The 19,835-nt window shown below is 36.0% G+C and overlaps 1 protein-coding gene across 1 annotated transcript in view; it reads left to right on the top strand.

Moving 5' to 3' along the window:
* abat (4-aminobutyrate aminotransferase) overlaps positions 1-16,959 on the top strand; it is a 60,871-nt gene extending 43,912 nt beyond the window's left edge. The window contains 8 exon segments of the mRNA NM_001128057.1: positions 1,861-1,923; positions 3,705-3,768; positions 4,932-5,080; positions 6,002-6,139; positions 7,817-7,984; positions 11,403-11,549; positions 13,457-13,568; positions 15,301-16,959. Of these exon segments, the coding sequence (NP_001121529.1) occupies positions 1,861-1,923; positions 3,705-3,768; positions 4,932-5,080; positions 6,002-6,139; positions 7,817-7,984; positions 11,403-11,549; positions 13,457-13,568; positions 15,301-15,422 (963 nt within the window). The 3' untranslated portion in view covers positions 15,423-16,959.
* The last annotated feature ends 2,876 nt before the right edge of the window (positions 16,960-19,835 follow it).

The raw sequence follows: 19,835 nt of genomic DNA, 5'->3' as shown, positions 1-19,835 counted from the left end.
GAACTTCTCATATGTAAAACCCTTTAATGGAAAATATCTAAAGGGGTTGTTTACCTTTAAATATACTTTTTGTTATAGAATGTCCAATTTGTAGCAACTTTTAGATTGGTCTTTTATTTTTTATTATGGGATTTTTGGTTTATAAAGGAGTTGGTTTAACTAGAAATAATGAGCTCTGTATAAACAGATACACCCATTAATAAATCCATTTTACAGTAGGTTTATCTGTTCACTTATAATATAATAATCTACCTTGCAGAAACCTGGAAATTAGAAACATGATGTAACTTTAGTTTTCCCTGCTCAAAAAAACCCATAAAATATAGCTTTTTTTTTTTCTTAATTAAAGGAGACGGAAAGTCATTTTGGCATTTTATTGCCAATAGATTAGCTACATTAGTGCCACCTAGAACAATATATTTATTCTGCAGAAACCATTACCATACCTGAGTAAACAGCTTTAGAGTCTCCCTCCATTTGCTTAAGACAGCAGCTGCCATTTTAAACAGCTTCTTGTTTGCAGTCTAGGCGTTATGGCTCAGATCACACATTTCTAAGGGAGGGGGAGGGAGTTCTTAGCTTTCTTATGGGAGGGGGAAGCAGTAGAAGGGAGAGAGGAGAGAACTATGCAGACTCTGGCCCAAGGAATTAAGGATTTTTTTGAGAGAGGAAGTCAAACAGGCAAACATCATGTTTACAGAAAGAAACCCTGTGTTTCTTTTGATGGAGGACTCCGTGCAGTGTTTCTGTGAGTGCTTATGGCTGTATAAAGCTTACCTAGTTTTTACCTTTCCTTCTCCTTTAAATAATAGGCAACCAGTATGTTTGGTGCATGGCTATTTATTTAACTCATGTTAAACAAGGAAACAACTGGAGACCTGCCAGGAAACTGCCAGCTCCATAGACTTATTTTTATGATATGTTAATATAAGATGCCACTTAAATATTGAGTATATCAATTGAAACAGGTATTGTTTTGCAACATTAAGTCTGTTTTCTTTATTTTTATCTGTATAACGCTGCTACAGTCTGCAAAAAAGGAAGGGAATCTACCGCTTATCAAAATGGGAATGGCTGTTTGTGGGGAAAATGAGTTCTTATTGCTTCCTTTATTTCTAATGAAATCAAAGCAATAAAATGCACCACTGTCCTGCAGGAGCATGTGTAGTTGGAGCTAGAGTGGAATCAGCTTTAACTGAGCACATTCCTGCAGACTCCGTTTTGGCAAAGAGACACAAAGAGGATCAGAAGGGAGTGAAGATGGCGCCTTCAATCTCTGCCATGCTGCGCTGCATTTTTATTTAATTTGTTCAAATAGGGGCACTTTTGAAATGTGTGTGGGAAGGGAGAGATGTGGGGGGATAATGGAAGGTGGTTGGGGGGGTTAGTTCTCCTTTAATTAACATTTTGCCACATATTTTATATATTATCAAACTATTGCCTGCTCAACATAAAAGAGGTAGAACTATATTTTTGGCCACTCCCTTACCCGGGGCAAGTAAACGAACTCTAGGGTCACTTGAATATGTTTTTATCAGGCGTGTGTCTTTGGCAGTTTTGCTGTCAACTTGAACAAATATTCCTAAGATGAAAAAGAAAACAAAACAAAATTATATGCAAACGGTTTAAATACATATGGTGCCTCAACTCTGCAGACAAATCCTTCTAAACTTTTACAGATGTGTTACAGATATCTGTCATGGATAGCCTTACATTTCGAAACAAATGATCTAGCTAGGATATCACAGTAGTCACCCCACCCTTCCGTCACCCCTAGTCAGTGATTGAAAAAATTGTATATTTATATTTTGCGTGACACTTGAGTGGTTGTTTTAACCATGATAACTGATTGTTTTCTAGAATAAAGAACGAGGTCACACAGGTGTTACTAAGGAAGAATTGGATTCTTGTATGATTAACCAGGTAAAATTGTTTAGAATAATCTGTACAACTGTAAGCCTGATGGCACATAGAATGTTTTCCCTGCTTGCATATTTCAGTTGGTGGAGAAGCACCTCAAACTGCTCCTGTTGCCTCTTATTCACCGGAATGGGAAAAGATTGACAAAGCTAGCTGTCAAAGTATATTTGTGCTGAAAAACATCAGCGCTAGTGCTGTCAGGAATTTCCCATTCAAGTGGATATAGAGTGGCAGTAGTTATTTTAGGGCACTTGTCCACTGGCTGGAAGGGAGCACTTTCCTTGCTGCTGCTTAAGTTCTTAAAGCAGTCTGAGATTTCTGTTAAAGGAACAGTAACATCAAAAAATTAAAGTGTTTTAAATAAATTAAAATATATTGTGCTGTTGCTCTGCAAAAAACTGTTTTTTTTTGCTACAGAAAAGCTACAATATAAATAAGCTGCTGTGTAGCCATGGGGGCAGCCATTCAAGCTGGAAAAAAGGAGAAAAGGCACAGGTTACATAGCAGATAACAGATAACTAGTAGATAAGCCCCATATAATGGGGGTTTATCTGTTATCTGCTATGTGCCTGTGCTTTTTCTTCTTTGAATGGCTACCCCCATGGCTACATAGCAGCTTATTTATATAAACTATAGTAGTCTTTCTGAAGCAAACACCCCAGTTGTAGCAATGCAGGGCAACAGTACATTATATTGTAATTACTTTTATACACTTTCATTTTTTGGTGTTACTGTTCCTTTAAGGAAACACAAGTTCATTGTAAAAACAAAATGGCATGAAAGCAATCTATTGACTTGATCACAAAGAAGCTGAAGCAAGCTTAACTGCATTATTCTATGCAATCAAACTTCAGCTTAGAAAGTCTCAAGCTACTTTCTGATTACATAATTCAACAAATGGGCCCTTTAGACAAAGCTCAAGAGATTTAATAAAACTCTCTAATTGTGCATGTATGCAGTAATATGTAAGTAATGTATTTAGTAATATAGATGGTGAGCATCCTCCACAGTAGGAACAAACACCAGAACTCATGTTTTTCCCTAGAATACTATGATTATTCAGTTACTGATATGAACATAGGCCATTCTGCACGTGTTTTATCTCTCACTGTATTTATAATAATGAGTAGGGGCTGCTATATTATTTCTATGACCAGAAAAAAATAATTTATTAATATATAATATATACATTGTTTGTACTTACTGGGCTTTAGGCCTTTTTATGGATATAGATATATATATATGCTTTAGAAGCTCTAGTAGACAGGCATTTCACCTAGCAGAGGCCACACTGTGACCTTATTGTTGATAAATGTTTTTTTGTGAGAAAACCTGAAACAAAAATTACAGAATGTTTTAAAAAGAACATTGCACATATTCTCTAAATTTGCATTCTGGTTGCTCTATATCCAAAGTATCCACATGTACAGAGCTTTGACAGTTTTCCAACATGCCTCCTGTATCTCCATTCTTTTTTCCCTCCTCTTGATCTTTTTTTTTCCACTGTTCCCCGATTATGATCAGCCTAGCACAAGTTTAGGTAACCGCAGTGGCACTGTATATGTCAGCTGTACATGCGCTACTGAATGGAGCAGCTGGAACATTAAGCTGTAGAAGTGTACTATAGCAAAATATATTGGGTAGGAGGCATCATTATTTCACACTTTGTCTCCTGTCTAAAGCTGGACATGCATGGTAAAGTCTGTTTATTTTATGAGGTCAAGAGCAGATTGTTATAAAACTGACAACCAGAGGAATAACCGTTGTCTTTTGTCTGTTTTCAGTTTCCAGGTTGTCCAGATTATAGCATTTTATCCTTCATGGGTGGTTTTCATGGCAGGACTATGGGTAAGAAAACATTTTCCACTTGTCAATAAAATACATGAATCTACGTGTAATGATGATTTTTTTTTAATATACATTTTTTCATTAAGTAGAACAACAGACTAAACAGCAAAAAGCACCATTTTGCTTCTTTAAAATAGATTATAAGATAACAAGGGCACAGATAAACAGAAGCCCATTATGTAGGGGAATTCCATGTACACTGGTAATATTCTTATCTGTATTGCAAGAACCAAACCTGGAGTAGCCCAAAGTGTTCTAGGCTGCTATTGAGAAGCTAAGCTTAGGGGTTATTCAAAATATTCTTTTTCCCATACAAACAATCAACGCACCAGAGGTCACCCCTTTAGATAAGAGAAACGGAGCTTCCATTTGAAGCAGCGTAGGTGGTTTTTCACGGTGAGGGCAGTGAGGTTGTGGAATGCCCTTCCTAGAGATGTGGTAATGGCAGATTCTGTCAATACTACAATATCTACAGTATTAGTGGTTGTATATATAGTTTATGTATGTGAGTGTATAGATTGGTAGGTGTGGGTTATGTGTGCTGGGTTTACTTGGATGGGTTGAACTTGATAGACTCTGGTCTTTTTTCAACTCTATGTAACTATGTAACTATATGTAAAATAATTTAAATATTAGTGGAAAGTAAGGAAATATGATATAATCTGATGCTATACAGCATTCTATCTCAGAATGCCCTGGTATTTATGTTGACATGTTCTGCAACTCTAAATTAATTGCTAATCAGTCTTGGATCATGAATTTTGGATTGTGTAATAGTCAGCCCTTAAAATCAGGTAACTAATAGTAGCTCAGAGCATGTATTGTGAATCAGCAGAAATGAAGATGAGAGGGAACTACTGAAAGCACAGATCAAGTAAAGGGTTGTGGTGGCCTTGGGCTAATATGCAAGTCTAAAATATAAGCTGTAGCAGCATTTATTGCCTTTGTTTTTTTTATGTTGATTTTTATTTTTCACCATCTGTTTGTCTGTATATGTAGTTCTGGATGTGATATTAGTGTTATACACTGGACGGTTGAACAGTTGTCTGTGTGTTTGTGTGAAAAGGCTGTTGCAAATATTTACATTTTCCCAAAAAGGCTGGTGTGTTTGTGTGCCTCTCATTTAAATATGTTGTCCCCATATTTTATGGCTTCAATTTCAGGATGTTTGGCAACAACACACTCTAAAGCTATCCACAAACTGGACATTCCTTCTTTTGACTGGCCTATTGCCCCATTTCCAAGGCTAAAATATCCATTGGAGCAGTTTGTTAAGGAAAACCAAGATGAAGAGGCTCGTTGTCTAGAAGAAGTAAGTTTGATTTTCTGAGGTAAATGACAAATGGAGTATAAAGTAAGTCTGGCAGACCTTTTGATAGATCACTGTTTGAATTGTAAAAATAATTGGGACAAAAGGAAATTATAAGCTCAGAGTGTCTTACTTTGGAAGAAATATGTGTCACGCATGTTGTTCCCATGATATTAAAAATACTGAAGAATAAAATACTAAATGTCTTTTAAAACCGTATGTTTCCCATATATGACAATGGGAAATAGTGAAAGACAGGGTCATATTTGTCAAAAATACCAGCTATTAGCCCTATAAATGTACAGGGCAGGACTGGCTTTTCAGTGCTGGTTCATTAACAAAGAGCAAAGAGCACTTTTTATTATCACAGTTTAAGAAATGAACTTTTATGGTCTTCGGTTATAGCTTTGAACCTACTGTACTACCTGCCTTCAAAACCTCGTTTCCTGCTTATGCTGGACAAATTAGCTTAAACGAGCAGTCAGTAACACAGATGGAACTGACAAAATTAAAAAATGGTAGCGTTTTTGGCAACTGCTACATGGGTCGCCAATTTAAAAGTTCTTTATGGCCACTTTAACAACAGACCATCCATTTTTTTCACGTTGTTTATATATTTAACAATGTATTTGTAAGTTCCTCAACTAAATAATATTTCTTGTGGAACAAAACAGGCTACTGGATTGACCTGGGATGATGCTTGTGCTTTTTGATCTTTTAGAGGTTGCAAAAACAAGTTGAGGGACAGTCTAGTGCTGTTGGTGCAACTGCTTCCCATAACAAAGATTTTTTTTATATTATTCAACAAAAAAGATGATAAAATACTTTGCCTGTCTGTATGCTGATATAATTGGCAGTTTTCTTTAGTAAGGACAAGGAGAAAAAAATAATGCACTGACTGTATTTCCTTTATTAACTGAATAGGTGGAAGACCTGATTGTAAAATATAGAAAAAAGAAGAAGACTGTTGCTGGCATTGTGGTGGAGCCCATCCAGTCTGAAGGAGGAGACAATCACGCTTCAGATGACTTTTTTAGGAAACTGAGAGATATTTCTAGAAAGGTAGAAATACCTGTTGTTGCTGCTATTTACCAACTTGTGCTAACTGTCTAAGAAGTCTAAGAAGATATGCAATATGGCTTTAAAGCAGTAGATTTAGCTGACAGTGACAAACCGAAAGAGAAAACTTTACATATTGCCTTTTATTTACTATAAACAAAAATGCACGTTCATCGACTTTTCTGAAAAAAAAAAATGGCAAATTGTATTATATTCTACTTTTAACAAAAATATTCACCTGACTTAGTTTTAATTTAAGGTAATTTTAGGTAAATACTGCAGTTCTGTGTGCATGTTAAACTCAACAAGATGATGACATAGGCAATGTTGTCCAGGTGTTAACAAGAAAGAGTTCAGTGATGGTAAAATCAGTTTTAAGCTTATTAAGCACAAAGTGTTGCTTTTCTTAAACTGTCATCTTGTTTAAAAATGCATCTTTTTTTTTTTCCTTGAAGCAGGAATAGTGCAAAAGCATAGGGTCCATCTGAATGGGGGCAGGTCATATTGTCAGCCATTTTATCTGAAATAACTTTAAATATGACCAATTATCACCTCTACAACATATTTCTTTTTGTTGTATTTTTTTTAAAGAGGATGAGAACCCAAAAAACTTTTTTTTTTCCATAATGAAAGAAAATGTAACAATTTAAATCTACAGTGGTTTTAACGTTATATTTAAATGGTATTGCTATTTAAATCATTATTTGTTTTTCCTTTTTTGCTCTCTGGGTCTGGCTCTTGAAGCAGTATAGTAGAAGTCTCTTTTCTCCATGTCTGTTAATCAGCTTCCTTCTGCTACAATGTTTCTGGGGTCAGAACCAGTAATGCAGTCATCACATACTGCTTTTAGCAAACACTTTTTTGAATAACATTTTGAAAATGAAAATATTTACAAATATTGTAGAATTGAATTTAATTTTATTGTGCAAAACAGATTTAGGTAGAAATCACTTTTATTTTTTTACATTTTCATTGCAAAAAATATTCCTATGGAAAATGCCTTCTGAAAAGTAGTCTTATTTAATGGAGGTGTTTTTATCCTGTGTTCTACTTGCTTATTTTCCAGCACTGAGCATGAGTTAAGGAGGTCACTGTATTTTTTTTCTCTCCTTTGCGTAGGAGTATTAGGTGGCTGTTTAAGTCAAGCAGACACATCCTCCCTTTGTTGTTTTTGTTACTAAAATGGGGTGTACAGTTCTTTTAATAGCACTGCAATGCAGTTTATTTTTGAAAAGGCAAAGGCACCATGGCATGGACAAAATATAAACTGGAAACACGGATTGTGCTGGTGTTTTTTTAGCATGTTGTGCTGGTGTTTCTTCCATGCAACATCTGCAGGTCAAGTAGATTTAATCCATTCATTCATAGCAATAGAGTATTCTGTGTGTGTGGATCAAATGAAATGTTTCTTATGCAAGGAACTCTGGCAGTTCCAGTTAGGTTTTTTCCTTATCTCATATTGGTATCCCAAATAGAATGTCTGAATGTATAAATCCCTCTTCAGCACTAGCAATAAAAAAGTATGTATGTGTGTATACAATGTGTGTTTGGGAGTAATTTAGAAGGTTGTTCGCGTATCTTTGCTTGCCCGTTTAAACATTCATTTTTATATGCAAGCAGAATGTTATCCTCTCTCTCTCTACAAAACATGTTTCAGTATTGTATTCTTTTCCCATATAGCATGGTTGTGCATTTTTGGTGGATGAAGTGCAGACTGGAGGAGGATCTACCGGAAAATTCTGGGCTCATGAACATTGGGGAATGGATGACCCGGCTGATGTAGTGTCGTTCAGTAAGAAATTGATGACAGGAGGATTTTTTCACAAAGAAGAATTCAGGCCTAATGCAGTGAGTTTTCTTAATTTATGCTACATTTATCATCCAATAAGATAGTCCTGTGTGATGTATTTAAAACACTACTGAAAAAGAATGTTCAATTATCTCAGTGGACTCAATCTTAGGCAGGACAGTCTCAGTTTGCAGAACTAAAAATGGGTGGGTCTAATAGGAAAGTGGGTAAGTTTTAAGTTAAGTAGCCTGAAAAAACAGTGTTCAGAATCACATCCTGTTGGCTTTAATTGTAATCGCTTGTGATTTGCCTCTCTCTGTTTATATAAGAATTGTAATTTTTTATTTTTATAAAAAAACAGTTAAACATTTTGTACATGCTTGGAGGTTTGTAACAGCTACTCAAAACAATACAGATACAATTAGAAGCTTAAAGTTTGGTGCTTAGTTTCATCCACTCTATAACATGTGGCCTCCTTACTGGTGATAGATAGTCTGGAATATACTATTCCAGTGGGAGAGTGGTGACAAATGCCTGGGATGCTAGGAATGAAGCACATTTATAGTATTTATTTTAAGTTGAGATATAATTAGCTGAGCTCATAAATCAAAGGCCTGCTTTTGCTAAAACATGTAAAAATTATCCTCAGATTCTATGATTGGTACCGAGGGGCTAGGAACTGTAAGTTGAAGAATATAGTACAGATATAGCATCCATTATCCAGAAACCCATTATACATAAAGCTCTGAAATACAGGAAGGCCATCTCCCATAGACTCCACTTCAATCAAATTATTCAAATTTCTAAAAATGTTTTTCTTTTTGTCTCTGTAATAATGCAACAATACATTTTTATTCATACCAACTAAGATATAATTAATCCTTATTGGATGCAAAACAATCCTATTGAGTTTATTTAACATTTAAATTATTTTTTAGTATCCCAAGCATTTTTTTATCCCAAGCATTCTGGACACAGGTCCCAAACCTGTGTCATGTTACTTGTTGTAAAATTTGTTCTAAATGTGCTTTAGGCTAATGCCAGACGAGGCATAGGGTGGATATTTTCGGCAAGCGGAAAAATGCTTGCCGAGAATTCTGCCCTACGCCTCGTACATTTGCCTGCACCCGAATGAATGGAATATGCTCGGGTGTAGGCACATGTAGCGGAAATACACATAAAAACGCGCGAGTCTTGCGTTTTTATGCGTATATCGGCTACATGTGCCTGCACCCAAGCGTATTCATTCATTTGGGCACATGTAGGAGGCGTTGGGCGGTATTTTCGGCAAGCGGTTTTCTGCTTGCCAAAAATATTCGCCCTAAGCCTCGTCTGGCATTAGCCTTAGAATTGTTATTCTTAAACTAAAGACTCACTATGGCCAGGGGTTCTTTTGTTAAAGCCTAAAAGGGGAATGTAATAAAATTTGTAAAATGAAAAAAATTTGCATTTCACAATATAATATTTTTCATTAGACTATTATTACATTGCAGATTTTAATAGCACATTTGCGAATGTTTGACATGCTTGAAGATGGCATAATTGTTGATCAATGCAGATTTTTAACCTCTTTTTTTTTTCCCTACCCTAAGCCCTGTTTTTCTGCCAGCTAAACTCATGTTAAATATAACACATCTGTCTGTTTTCATATGAGATAAGTATTATACACTAGCATAGCCCCAGACCATTGTCTAAATATTTGTCTGTGTTTATGCATGGTAGTACAATTTAAAGCTAGCCATGCACTTCATGTTGCTAGGCAATGCATTATTTCTCACAGGATTCAATAGGACCTAGAAACTTTACATTTACTGCACTGACATTTTGGTAAATCCATGTCGTTGTTGTGCATTCTATAATCTGTAGCACACAAGGTATTAGAGTCAATCAGATTTACATAATAGAAACTAATGTTACTTTATTTGTAAAAGGAATATTAATTCTGTATAAGTTTTAGGCCAAACAATTCCTATAACATAGTGTGTCTATATTAATATGTAGTATGCAGCTAGTACTAGATTGATTTACTTAATGTGGCAGTCTTATACGCAGCAAATAATAAACATGCTGTATTGCTCTTGACACAGGATAATATGGAGAGAGATTTTGCATTCATTTGGATATCAAAGTGCTGAGAGGCATAATTTACATTTCAGGAACTCGAGTCAAAATATGCCACTGTTTTGTCTGTGAAAACATGGCTACTGAGTGCGGCAGTTGTTGCCTTGAACCATGTTGTATTTCTCAGTGCATCTTCCTAATGCATGTACCAAAGCCTGCATATTTCATTCCAATCCCCCCCCCCCACCTATTATCAGTAACACTAATAGCTGTGTAATCTACTGAAGAGAAAATATCACTGTGCTGTCTGATTTCCCAAGTCCATTCTTGTTGTGTTGCAGGAATTGCTGGTTGCTGATTTGTAACATATTTTTAACAAGGACTTTAAAGTCTGCCATGATGTTGAATTTCTTCTACCTACACCTTCATAAAAGTGAATATTTTAGATACTGTCAACCAGGGTCCCACAGATCTAAAACAGGCAAATAAGTCATCAGATCAGTTGCCCCCAGCAACCACCATGCCACCCACGTCCATTTCCACCTCTTCTAACCCATTAGGATGTGCACCCCCCTTACAGTTTAGACTCCTTGAGACTAGTAGAAGTTGCTTTCCATCATACAAACAGGAGCAAGTATCACAAGAAAACCCAAGATATCCACTCAGTTTTGGTTGGTTATGGGAATCTTAAATACCGGGTGCTTAAATAGAATTGGTATTTTTCTGATAAACATCAAATTGGGCATTCTTAAAGTGGACCTGTCACCCAGACATAAAAAGCTGTATAATAAAAGCCCTTTTCAAATTAAACAAGAAACACAAAATCATTTTTTTATTACCACATCCATACCCATTATAAAGGCATTTGAAAATACAAGCTGTCAATCATATATTGCCTGCCCCAGCAGACAGTTACTTTCACTTTCAATTCAGAACTTTTTAGATGTTGCTGCACTTCTCACATTCCCCTTCCCTCCTCACCATGTAATTATGTAACCAGTGTATGGACATGGGTATCGGGTCCCCCCCATACTGGCACAGAAACAAGATTGTGGCAGGATGCAATGCCTGCTTTGATAACATTGTCCACAAAATGGTACCGGCTTGCTTACTGCAATTGCGAATTCCAAAGCTGAAGAAAATAAGATTAAAATAATTTATATATTGTAAGTAAAGTTTATTTTGCTTGACAAACACAATAGAAAACAAATTGGAATTATTTCTTATGGTGACAGGTCCCCTTTAAAGAAAAGCACAACAGCTTGAAGAAATGAAGTCAGTGAGCATGTAGCGCAGGCATTCTAGCTCTTTTATTGCACTGGTTAAAATTGTAATCACTTACACATAAATCAATCACATTAAAGTGTAGAGAAATTATTTATCAGGGGTTAAACTTTATCTTTCTTTCTTCTTCAGCCCTACCGTATTTTTAATACCTGGCTCGGGGACCCATCAAAGAATCTCCTCTTGGCTGAAGTGTTAAATGTTATTAAGAGGGAAGCTCTTCTAAGTAATGCTGTGCAGGCTGGAAAGGCTCTTCTAGATGGACTGCTGGATTTCCAGGTTACTTTTCACATTTGTTAACACTGTGCTCTCTCGCTGTGTTTTATTACAAGTGTTATCTTTCCCAAAATGATCCTAATTTTATTAATAATCTTCTAAACCACTTGCCCGTGGACATGCAACAAAGGTACACAGCTCTTACTGGGGTTGCTACTTGTCCGGTAAAAATGATGCTAAATTATGAGGATATTATTAACAAGGAAAAAAGAAAAAAATATAGTGGGGCCGGTATTTTTTTTTCCAGAAAAGTTGGCAACCATAGCCCTGCCATGAATGCAACTCTCTTCACTTTCTCTCATGGCAAACCTATTTAAAGTTCTCAACAGTGGTATTGGTTGGAACTTTTTGATGCCAGCTAACAGAGTAGCCAACAAAATGTATAGTTAGAAAGGTCTCTCTTGTCAATATAACATACTGTGTACTGTAAGGGTAATGCTCTTAGGCACAAAGGATGAAAATGGGGATTTTGCAGCATTTTGGCACTCTTGTTGTACCCTGTGTTATTAGTTGTTCAAACTACTTGTAGTAGCTAAAACACAGGTCCCACAATGCCCAGTATGTCCCTCCAAGCCTAATATTGTAACTTTTATATTCTATATACACAATATATTGTGTGTCAGTCCCTAAGCTCAGTTAACTGTGCACAGAGAAAGTTTAGTAAACCAGCTAAAAATTAGATGGGGAGCTACTGGCTCATATTTAAATTGACAGATCTTCCCTGCGAAAGGGGTGTGGTTGCCTTGGGCTGGTACAAAATCTCAAAACATAATTTGTAGCATTTCTAGACTATTTCTTTGGTAAACTATAGTTCTTTAAAGCTTTTTTCAGGCAATTTTTGCCAAAAATGTATAACTGCATTCCTTTGGGTGATTCTCAGAGGGCAATGAAGGCTTTTAAAACAAGCTGAGATCTGTGTGAAGAATGGTGCAAATTTTTAAGATTTTTTTATTGAAGGCCCAAGAGGAAGTGCTTATTGCCACTGTACCATGCATATATGTTATCTTTTAGGACAGTGCTGTACAACTTATTACATGTAGTGGGTGGATTATTTCTCATATAGTATGTTTAAGGGTTGGATTATATTAAAATTATGTTTTACAGTAAAATCTATGGAGCCCTTGAGCCGACTGGAAGCAAAACATTTTTGAAGGGCCGTATCTGGCCCATGGGCCTCCAGTTGGACACTTACTTTAGAATAATATCTTGTACACATCCTGTGTCATATTTTACTTTCTTTTCAATGCATGTTAGACGCTGCAGTTTAGTATAGGTTAGTGCATGAAATATTATAAAGCTACAAACATATATGCTTCTGAGAATGTGAAAACAAAAATGCTCAAACAAATGTAAATTGTTGTAAATGTATGGTTTGAAGCTTTATTATTATTTTGAAAATAAACAAGTTTAAATACAAAAGAAAAATATATATATATATATATATATATATATATATATATATATATATATATATATATATATATATATATATATATATATATATATATATATATATATATATATATATATCAGTCCTGATGGTGTCTGCACTCCAAGGCTTTAGTATTCTGAGTATTTAGCATGAAATAATCCATGGCCGGCACACCCTTAAAATTCAAAAAAAAATTTTTATTGAAAACTCATTGTTTAAAAACCTGTTTTTAAACAATGAGTTTTCAATAAAAAAATTTTTTTGAATTTTAAGGGTGTGCCGGCCATGGATTATTTCATGCTATATATATATATATATATATATATATATATATATATATATATATATATATATATATATATATATATATATATATATATATATATAAATATTATTAAGCATATATTGTGAATGCAGCACAGATTATTGTGAGTGTATTCAGTTTTTTTTTTGATTGTTCTCAATATTTTCTTTCCAGACTCGTTACCCACATCTTGTAAGCAGAGCCAGAGGCAGAGGAACATTCTGTTCAATTGACACTCCTAGTGATGCAATTCGAAACAAATTAATATTACAAGCAAGAAACAAAGGTATTTAGCAAAATTGTGAATAGCTATATAGACTGTAAGCAGGAAAATTAGAGGGTACTAAGTGGTGAGCCCATAATTGAGTTTCGGGATGATGTACAGCAACGCTAATAAGCTGTTATGCATCTGTAAAGAAACCTGCTTTAAAGGGGATGTTCACCTTCAGAAAATAGTCCGAATTTAAACAGCCCCTGTAAGAAAAAACATCTTGTGGCTGCACTGTACATTCTACTATGCTCGGCATATCGGTTTAAAAAGCAGACATGAAGCTATGTAATTAAAGACACTGAAGGGAATATTTATCAAAATGTCAGCGCTAACCATAGAAAAATTCACCCACATCCTACTCATTTCCTCACCTAGAGGTGTACAAGCTATGTACAAGCTTAAACCGTTTCTTTTATGTATAAGATGGTTATAAATACATATATCGTGACCACAAACTGCCAAAAAAGTCTGGAGAGAAATAGTTGAGTCAGAAAAGTTCAGAGGTTTGATGTATCCTAAGTCAGAAATGGCTGTATTGTTATCCAAAGTCAGTAATGGCTGTATTGTAAAATTGCAGTATACTGTGAAGGAAGTCTTAGCACTCGCCACTTCTTGCTGTGCAATTGCTTATTTATAAGCCAGTTTTACCACATTGAACAAGTACCAATGAACAATGAGCTGTTCCATCCCAAAGGTCTACCTTCTTAAAGGAATACTGTCATGGGAAAACATGAATCCTGCATTGAAATCTGTTTTCCAGTGTGCCACAGCCATGTGACCTGTGCTCTGATAAACTTCAGTCACTCTTAACTGCTGCTGCAGCAAATTGGAGTGATATCAACCCCCCCACCCCTTCCCCTCTTGCAGCAAGGTAGCAAGATATCAGCTACCTGACACCTGTGCTGCTAAAAGTGGTAGATATTAGTAAAAGTAAAAAAATTCAAGTCCGTCTTATGACTCCTCCAGTTATATGGAGTAGGGTTACCTGAAAGCAGTTCTAATGTGTAGTGCTGGCTCCTTCTGAAAGCTCAGACTCGGCCACAATGCACTGAGATGGCGCCAACACAACACCAATATTACAGTTAAAAAAAATACATTTGTTAGGTCAAGAATCATAAAAATCATGACAGTATCCTTTTAACATAATCAGTGTAAATGTGTTCTTTGCCGCAATGGACCTTGTATAATGGACTGAACATATTCATTAATGGTGGTACAGACCCCCCCACCGAAATATTGTTTATTGTGGTGAAACTCACTCAAAGTGGTAAGTGCTATGACTCTCTTTACAGTGACATTGCATAATTGTGATGTGGCTGTACATCTACAAGCATCACCTGTTATTCTCTGCACGTGTAAAGTGCGAGTTCTGTGACGTTGCTCCATAGAGTTACATGGTTCAGACTTACATTCTGCAATCCTATTTATACAAGAAAAAACATCTTAGTGGGGTGAGTAGACAGCCAGTCAATGGAACAAAGTGACACACCCGTGTTTGTAACACCTATCACATTATTATTATTATTAACATTTACTTATAAAGGGCCGGCATATTCCGCAGCGATGTACAATAAGTGGGTTTCATACATCGGACATACAGAGTAACATATAAAGCAATCAATAACCGATACAAGAGGTGAAGAGAGCCCTGCCCAAAAGAGCTTACAATCTACAAATCATATGTTTAGCGTTACTGATTGCGTAAAAAGAGAATATTTTGCAGAATGCACTCTTCTTGTTATTGCAGGTATTGTGCTGGGAGGTTGTGGTGACAAGTCGATTCGCTTCCGACCAACTTTGGTTTTCAAAGAGCACCATGCTCACCTGTTCCTCAACATCTTCAATGATATTCTTGCGGACTTTAAGTAGAAGTCAGATTGTACTGAGCGGCCGAGTGGAGCCAGAGGTGGAGATCTGTATTGTGTCAGCCTGGCTGTTCCATACGCACAGTTCAGGTTTAACCTCACCTAACAAGTAGTGGAAGGGTGTTTGGATTTCATACCGAAACAGCCTTCCCATAAATAACTATTTCAATGTGCCACAGCAATGTCTATTTTCTTAGTAAAAACTGTTTTTTTCCTAGTGTACAGCATAGGCTATGCAGGGATATTACAGTGTGTAAACCTAGCACACATTATATGGCGACATTCATTTTATTATAGTTATATATAACTAAGAAGAAGCTTAAAACAAAAACAATATAAAATGTAAACATATAACAGGTATATTTCTCATTCCTGCCTTTATTAAATTGTTTTGTATTAGCCATAATTATTTGGCGTATGTTTTAGTAGAATGTTATCTCTGTGCATGTGTAGCTGTTTTTGAAAAATAAGAAAAGAAATGTATGGTCTGTTCATTTCATTTTATCCCTCCCTGGTAACAGTGCATTGTTTAGTGATATAATTGGATCATTGCTAGCCAATCACTGGTGCTCGGGATGGTGAAAATGACCTCCTTGGCAACAGTCCTGAGATTGATTGGTTTTCTTTGTCCTAAGGTTCAGATAGCTGTTAGAATAAATAGAAGGACACTTTGTGTTAATAATATAGATACAGCTGCTGTTCAGATATAAAGCATCTGTTCAAAATCAGAATTTAAAGTATAATTTTTGTGTGTCTGTAAATATGGTGCACGCCACTTTAAAGCCCATTAAGGATTAACACACATATATATATATAATACACATACATATATAAGTTGAAAAAAGATATAACTAGATCTAGCTTAATTTTTCTGCTGCTATTACAAGACTTACAGGCCCTATTTATTGGGTGTATTTAGCACATATGCATATTGCATTTCCTGTGATGGCCATAAAACACATAAGGAAGCAGAGCAGCGCTGCCTACAAATTGCTGCCCTTAGCCCCATGATAGGGTGGAACCATATAACAGTAAGTGGTGGAGTTGAATTTGTTGATAGCTGTGTAGGACTTACTCGCAGTGCAAGGCCTCTAAATGTACTTTGTACTTAAGCTAAAGCTTAACTTTAAGTAAACACATTTCTTAAGGATAATTTGGGCTACGGAATAAGGCACTTGTGAAAGTCTGTGTGTGAGATATATGAATTTAAATAACATATCTTAAATTATGTAGCATGACTTATAACTATTCTAAACTAAGAAATAATGTGGTTACAAGTTTTTTTTAATGGCATTTTTATAATTAGTACAAGTTAGAAATCTATGACCCACTATTGACACCAAGAGAAAATGAGATGAAAGAGGATTAAGTTATTAGGTGCTGTAACTAAATGAACATGTTATACTGTTTACAGCGTTAAGAGTGCCAAACATGTAAAAAGGACTAATTAAACATCACAGTGTGATTATGTCGTCAGATATGTGAATTTAATTGTTTCATGTGTTAATTAGTTTCAAATAAAGTCTATTTGTAAGTTTAAATTGCTTCTGATGTTTATTACAATCCATGGGCTTGCGTTCTTGTTAACTCCCCCAGACTTTTTACTCTGGGCAATATTGCAACTTGGGTCTTGATCAGAATCACTGCTTGGCTTAACAGAGGTTTGTGAAGGACACAGTCCAGCTCACAAGCCTGAATACAGCATAAGGCACGTGTAACCATAGAAAAAATCAAATAAAAAATAATTATTTTCTAAAGACCATGGCACATGGTGTTTTGTACTGACGATGGTGGGAAACAGTGGCAGACATGACATAGCCCCTATCAGCCTGTAATTGTTCCAAATGTTACTTAATGTACTCCAAATGTTAATAATACTGTATAAATTATAAGTAAAGCACATTCATTGTAATCTCTGTTTTAGCCACAATACCTGTTGGCAGTAATTCCAGAACCACAGAATCTACACTACTGACGCAAGACGCAATGAAGAGTGCCATTTTAATTTTAACACATGGCTGGGTCCATAGATTAAATAACAGAAAGTATTTTAGTTTAAAATAAATTCTTAATCCTATATCCTGGCAGTGAAAAGAAACTAAAAATCCAATGTAAAGTATCTTTTATATGAAATAAAGATCACCAGATAACTCTGTGTTATCTACTAGGCACTAGGTTTACCCTTAGGTCAGGTGGGTTAGGCTCGAAATTTGAGTGATCACTGCGGGTTTGGGTTGGGTGCGCGTCAGATTGAAGAAGTACACTCTTCTCTGCTCCTGAACTTTCCCTGTCTTGGAACTAAGGTGCACACAGAAGTGGCTTACAGAGTGGAAAGATGGGGGTACGGGTTGAGTGTGGGTCCTACAATGGTAATATTTTGTGGGTTAGGGTCGGGTGCAGGCTGAGTTTTTCCTGATCTGCACATTACTACAGGACACATAGCAGTCTATTATATTCCACAGCTGGTTGGCAAAACAGTTAAACCACAGTTGGCCCCAACTTCGATGCAAGCCACAATGTACCCACACAATATTCTGAATAATTTCACCACTCTCACAGATGAACAGGTAGATAGCATGGAATTATGGGAGAGCACAGTCCTGAGAGGGACACATCTTACTATGAACCAACTTATCAGCCATGTTAGTGCTCATATTGACACCTTCCACTCCCGGAAAAGTGAACCTCCATAGGGCTGGCAGTGGTAAATGTCTAGAAAATATTTGCTTCCCTCAAAGGAGGAGCCAAGCAAAAGTCAAGTGATGTAAACATATCCCGCCGTGCCCCTCTAAGTACTTTTGCAATTTACATCAATTTTCTTTTTTTTTTGGCAGTTTGAGATGTTTGCATTTTTGGGCTACTAATACCAGGCTTTTGGCTCAACTTCAGCAACCCTTCTAGGGTAACTGAATACAGGAAGTGCATATACAGGAAGGGTTACTGACACCCTGACATTCAAAGACAGCTATTGAGCAATAATAAAAATTGCTAAAAATTCAGAACCCACTGTCAGGGATGGGTAACTAAGCCAAGGACTGCCTAATTTAAAAGAAGGATGATGTAAGGTCTGACAGGTCTTGTGGTAGCCATAAAATAATTGATGAATAAAAAATGAAAAAAAATAGCAAACAAAGGTTGATCTGGTTATTTCTGATGGTTATATATGCATATTGATATTATTTGTACTAAATAAATTTAATCACATAATTAGATCATGTGATCCATAACAAGTTAAATCATTAGGATCATAATCATATGAAATCTAGAAGTAAATCTAAAACAACTAGACTTGCTGCGGCAAATCCAATTGCTCTTGATTTACTTCTAATAGAAATACCATGATCTGGATGAATGAAAACCTTCACAGACCTATATTGCACATAAAATGGTTAATATAAGACAGAGAAAAAGGGAAAGTTGTGCTCAACCACTACATTTTAATTCAATAGGCGGCAGTGCAATGCGGCTGTGACCACAAAATACATATAGACAACAAGAGATCCTTTACACTCACCCATTATCGATATACTGTATATATGGCACTAAGGCATTCTGTACCAAGAAATGTCCTTTGTTAAATGTATATTGAGGAAGTAAAATTCTTAATGAATCAGATAAAAGTGAGTGTAGGACTGGCCAGGTATATTGTAATATATGGACAAACAATCCCTGTTTTGCTTAAAGGGGAGGGCAGTTCTTGGTAGCTGAACGTCCTAACATCCTATATATGTTGATAATGGGTGAGTGCAGAGGATCTCTTGTTGTTTATATGTATTTTGTCATCACAACCTCATTGTACCCCAACCTAATATAGTGGTTGAGAACAACTTTCCCTTTTTTGCTCTAGTTTATACATGAGCAGTGGCAGCTCCATGTTGTAGCTCCCGCCCTTCCCAGCTACAGTCAGGTGATCGCAGTGGGCCAATAAAAAGGCAACCATTTGGGGGTTTTAACCTTAAAAGCAAGTAAGTTGCAGGTAAAACTTAGTCCCTTTGTTAAATGTATATTGAAGCAGTAGAATTCTTTATGAATGGCATAAATAAGTGTAGGCCTGGCCAGAAGGGATGACTTTGCTTAAAGGGGAGGGCATATCTTGGTAGCTTAATGCAAAGAATGCCTTTTTTTTTTTTTTTTTTTGTATTTCAACACATCTTTATTGAATAGCACACAATGAAGTTAAAGAATGCCTTATTGTCCTATATAATGTATATTGATAATGGGTGCAAAGGACCTCTTGTTGTCTATACAGTATAAGGCCGAGCCCTCCTGGCTTGTAAATGTTCTGTATTTTGTTCTTGATACCATAAGCAAATGAACTTCCTTCTCTGATTAAATCTCTTGACAAGGACTCTGACTGCATTTGATTTGAAGGTAGAAATTCCCTTTGAACCCAACACCACTAAAATAGAAAATGAAT

This window comes from Xenopus tropicalis, chromosome 9, assembly GCF_000004195.4.
Source record: "Xenopus tropicalis strain Nigerian chromosome 9, UCB_Xtro_10.0, whole genome shotgun sequence".
Taxonomy (NCBI): domain Eukaryota; kingdom Metazoa; phylum Chordata; class Amphibia; order Anura; family Pipidae; genus Xenopus; species Xenopus tropicalis.
This window is presented reverse-complemented; position numbering and strand designations above follow the sequence as displayed.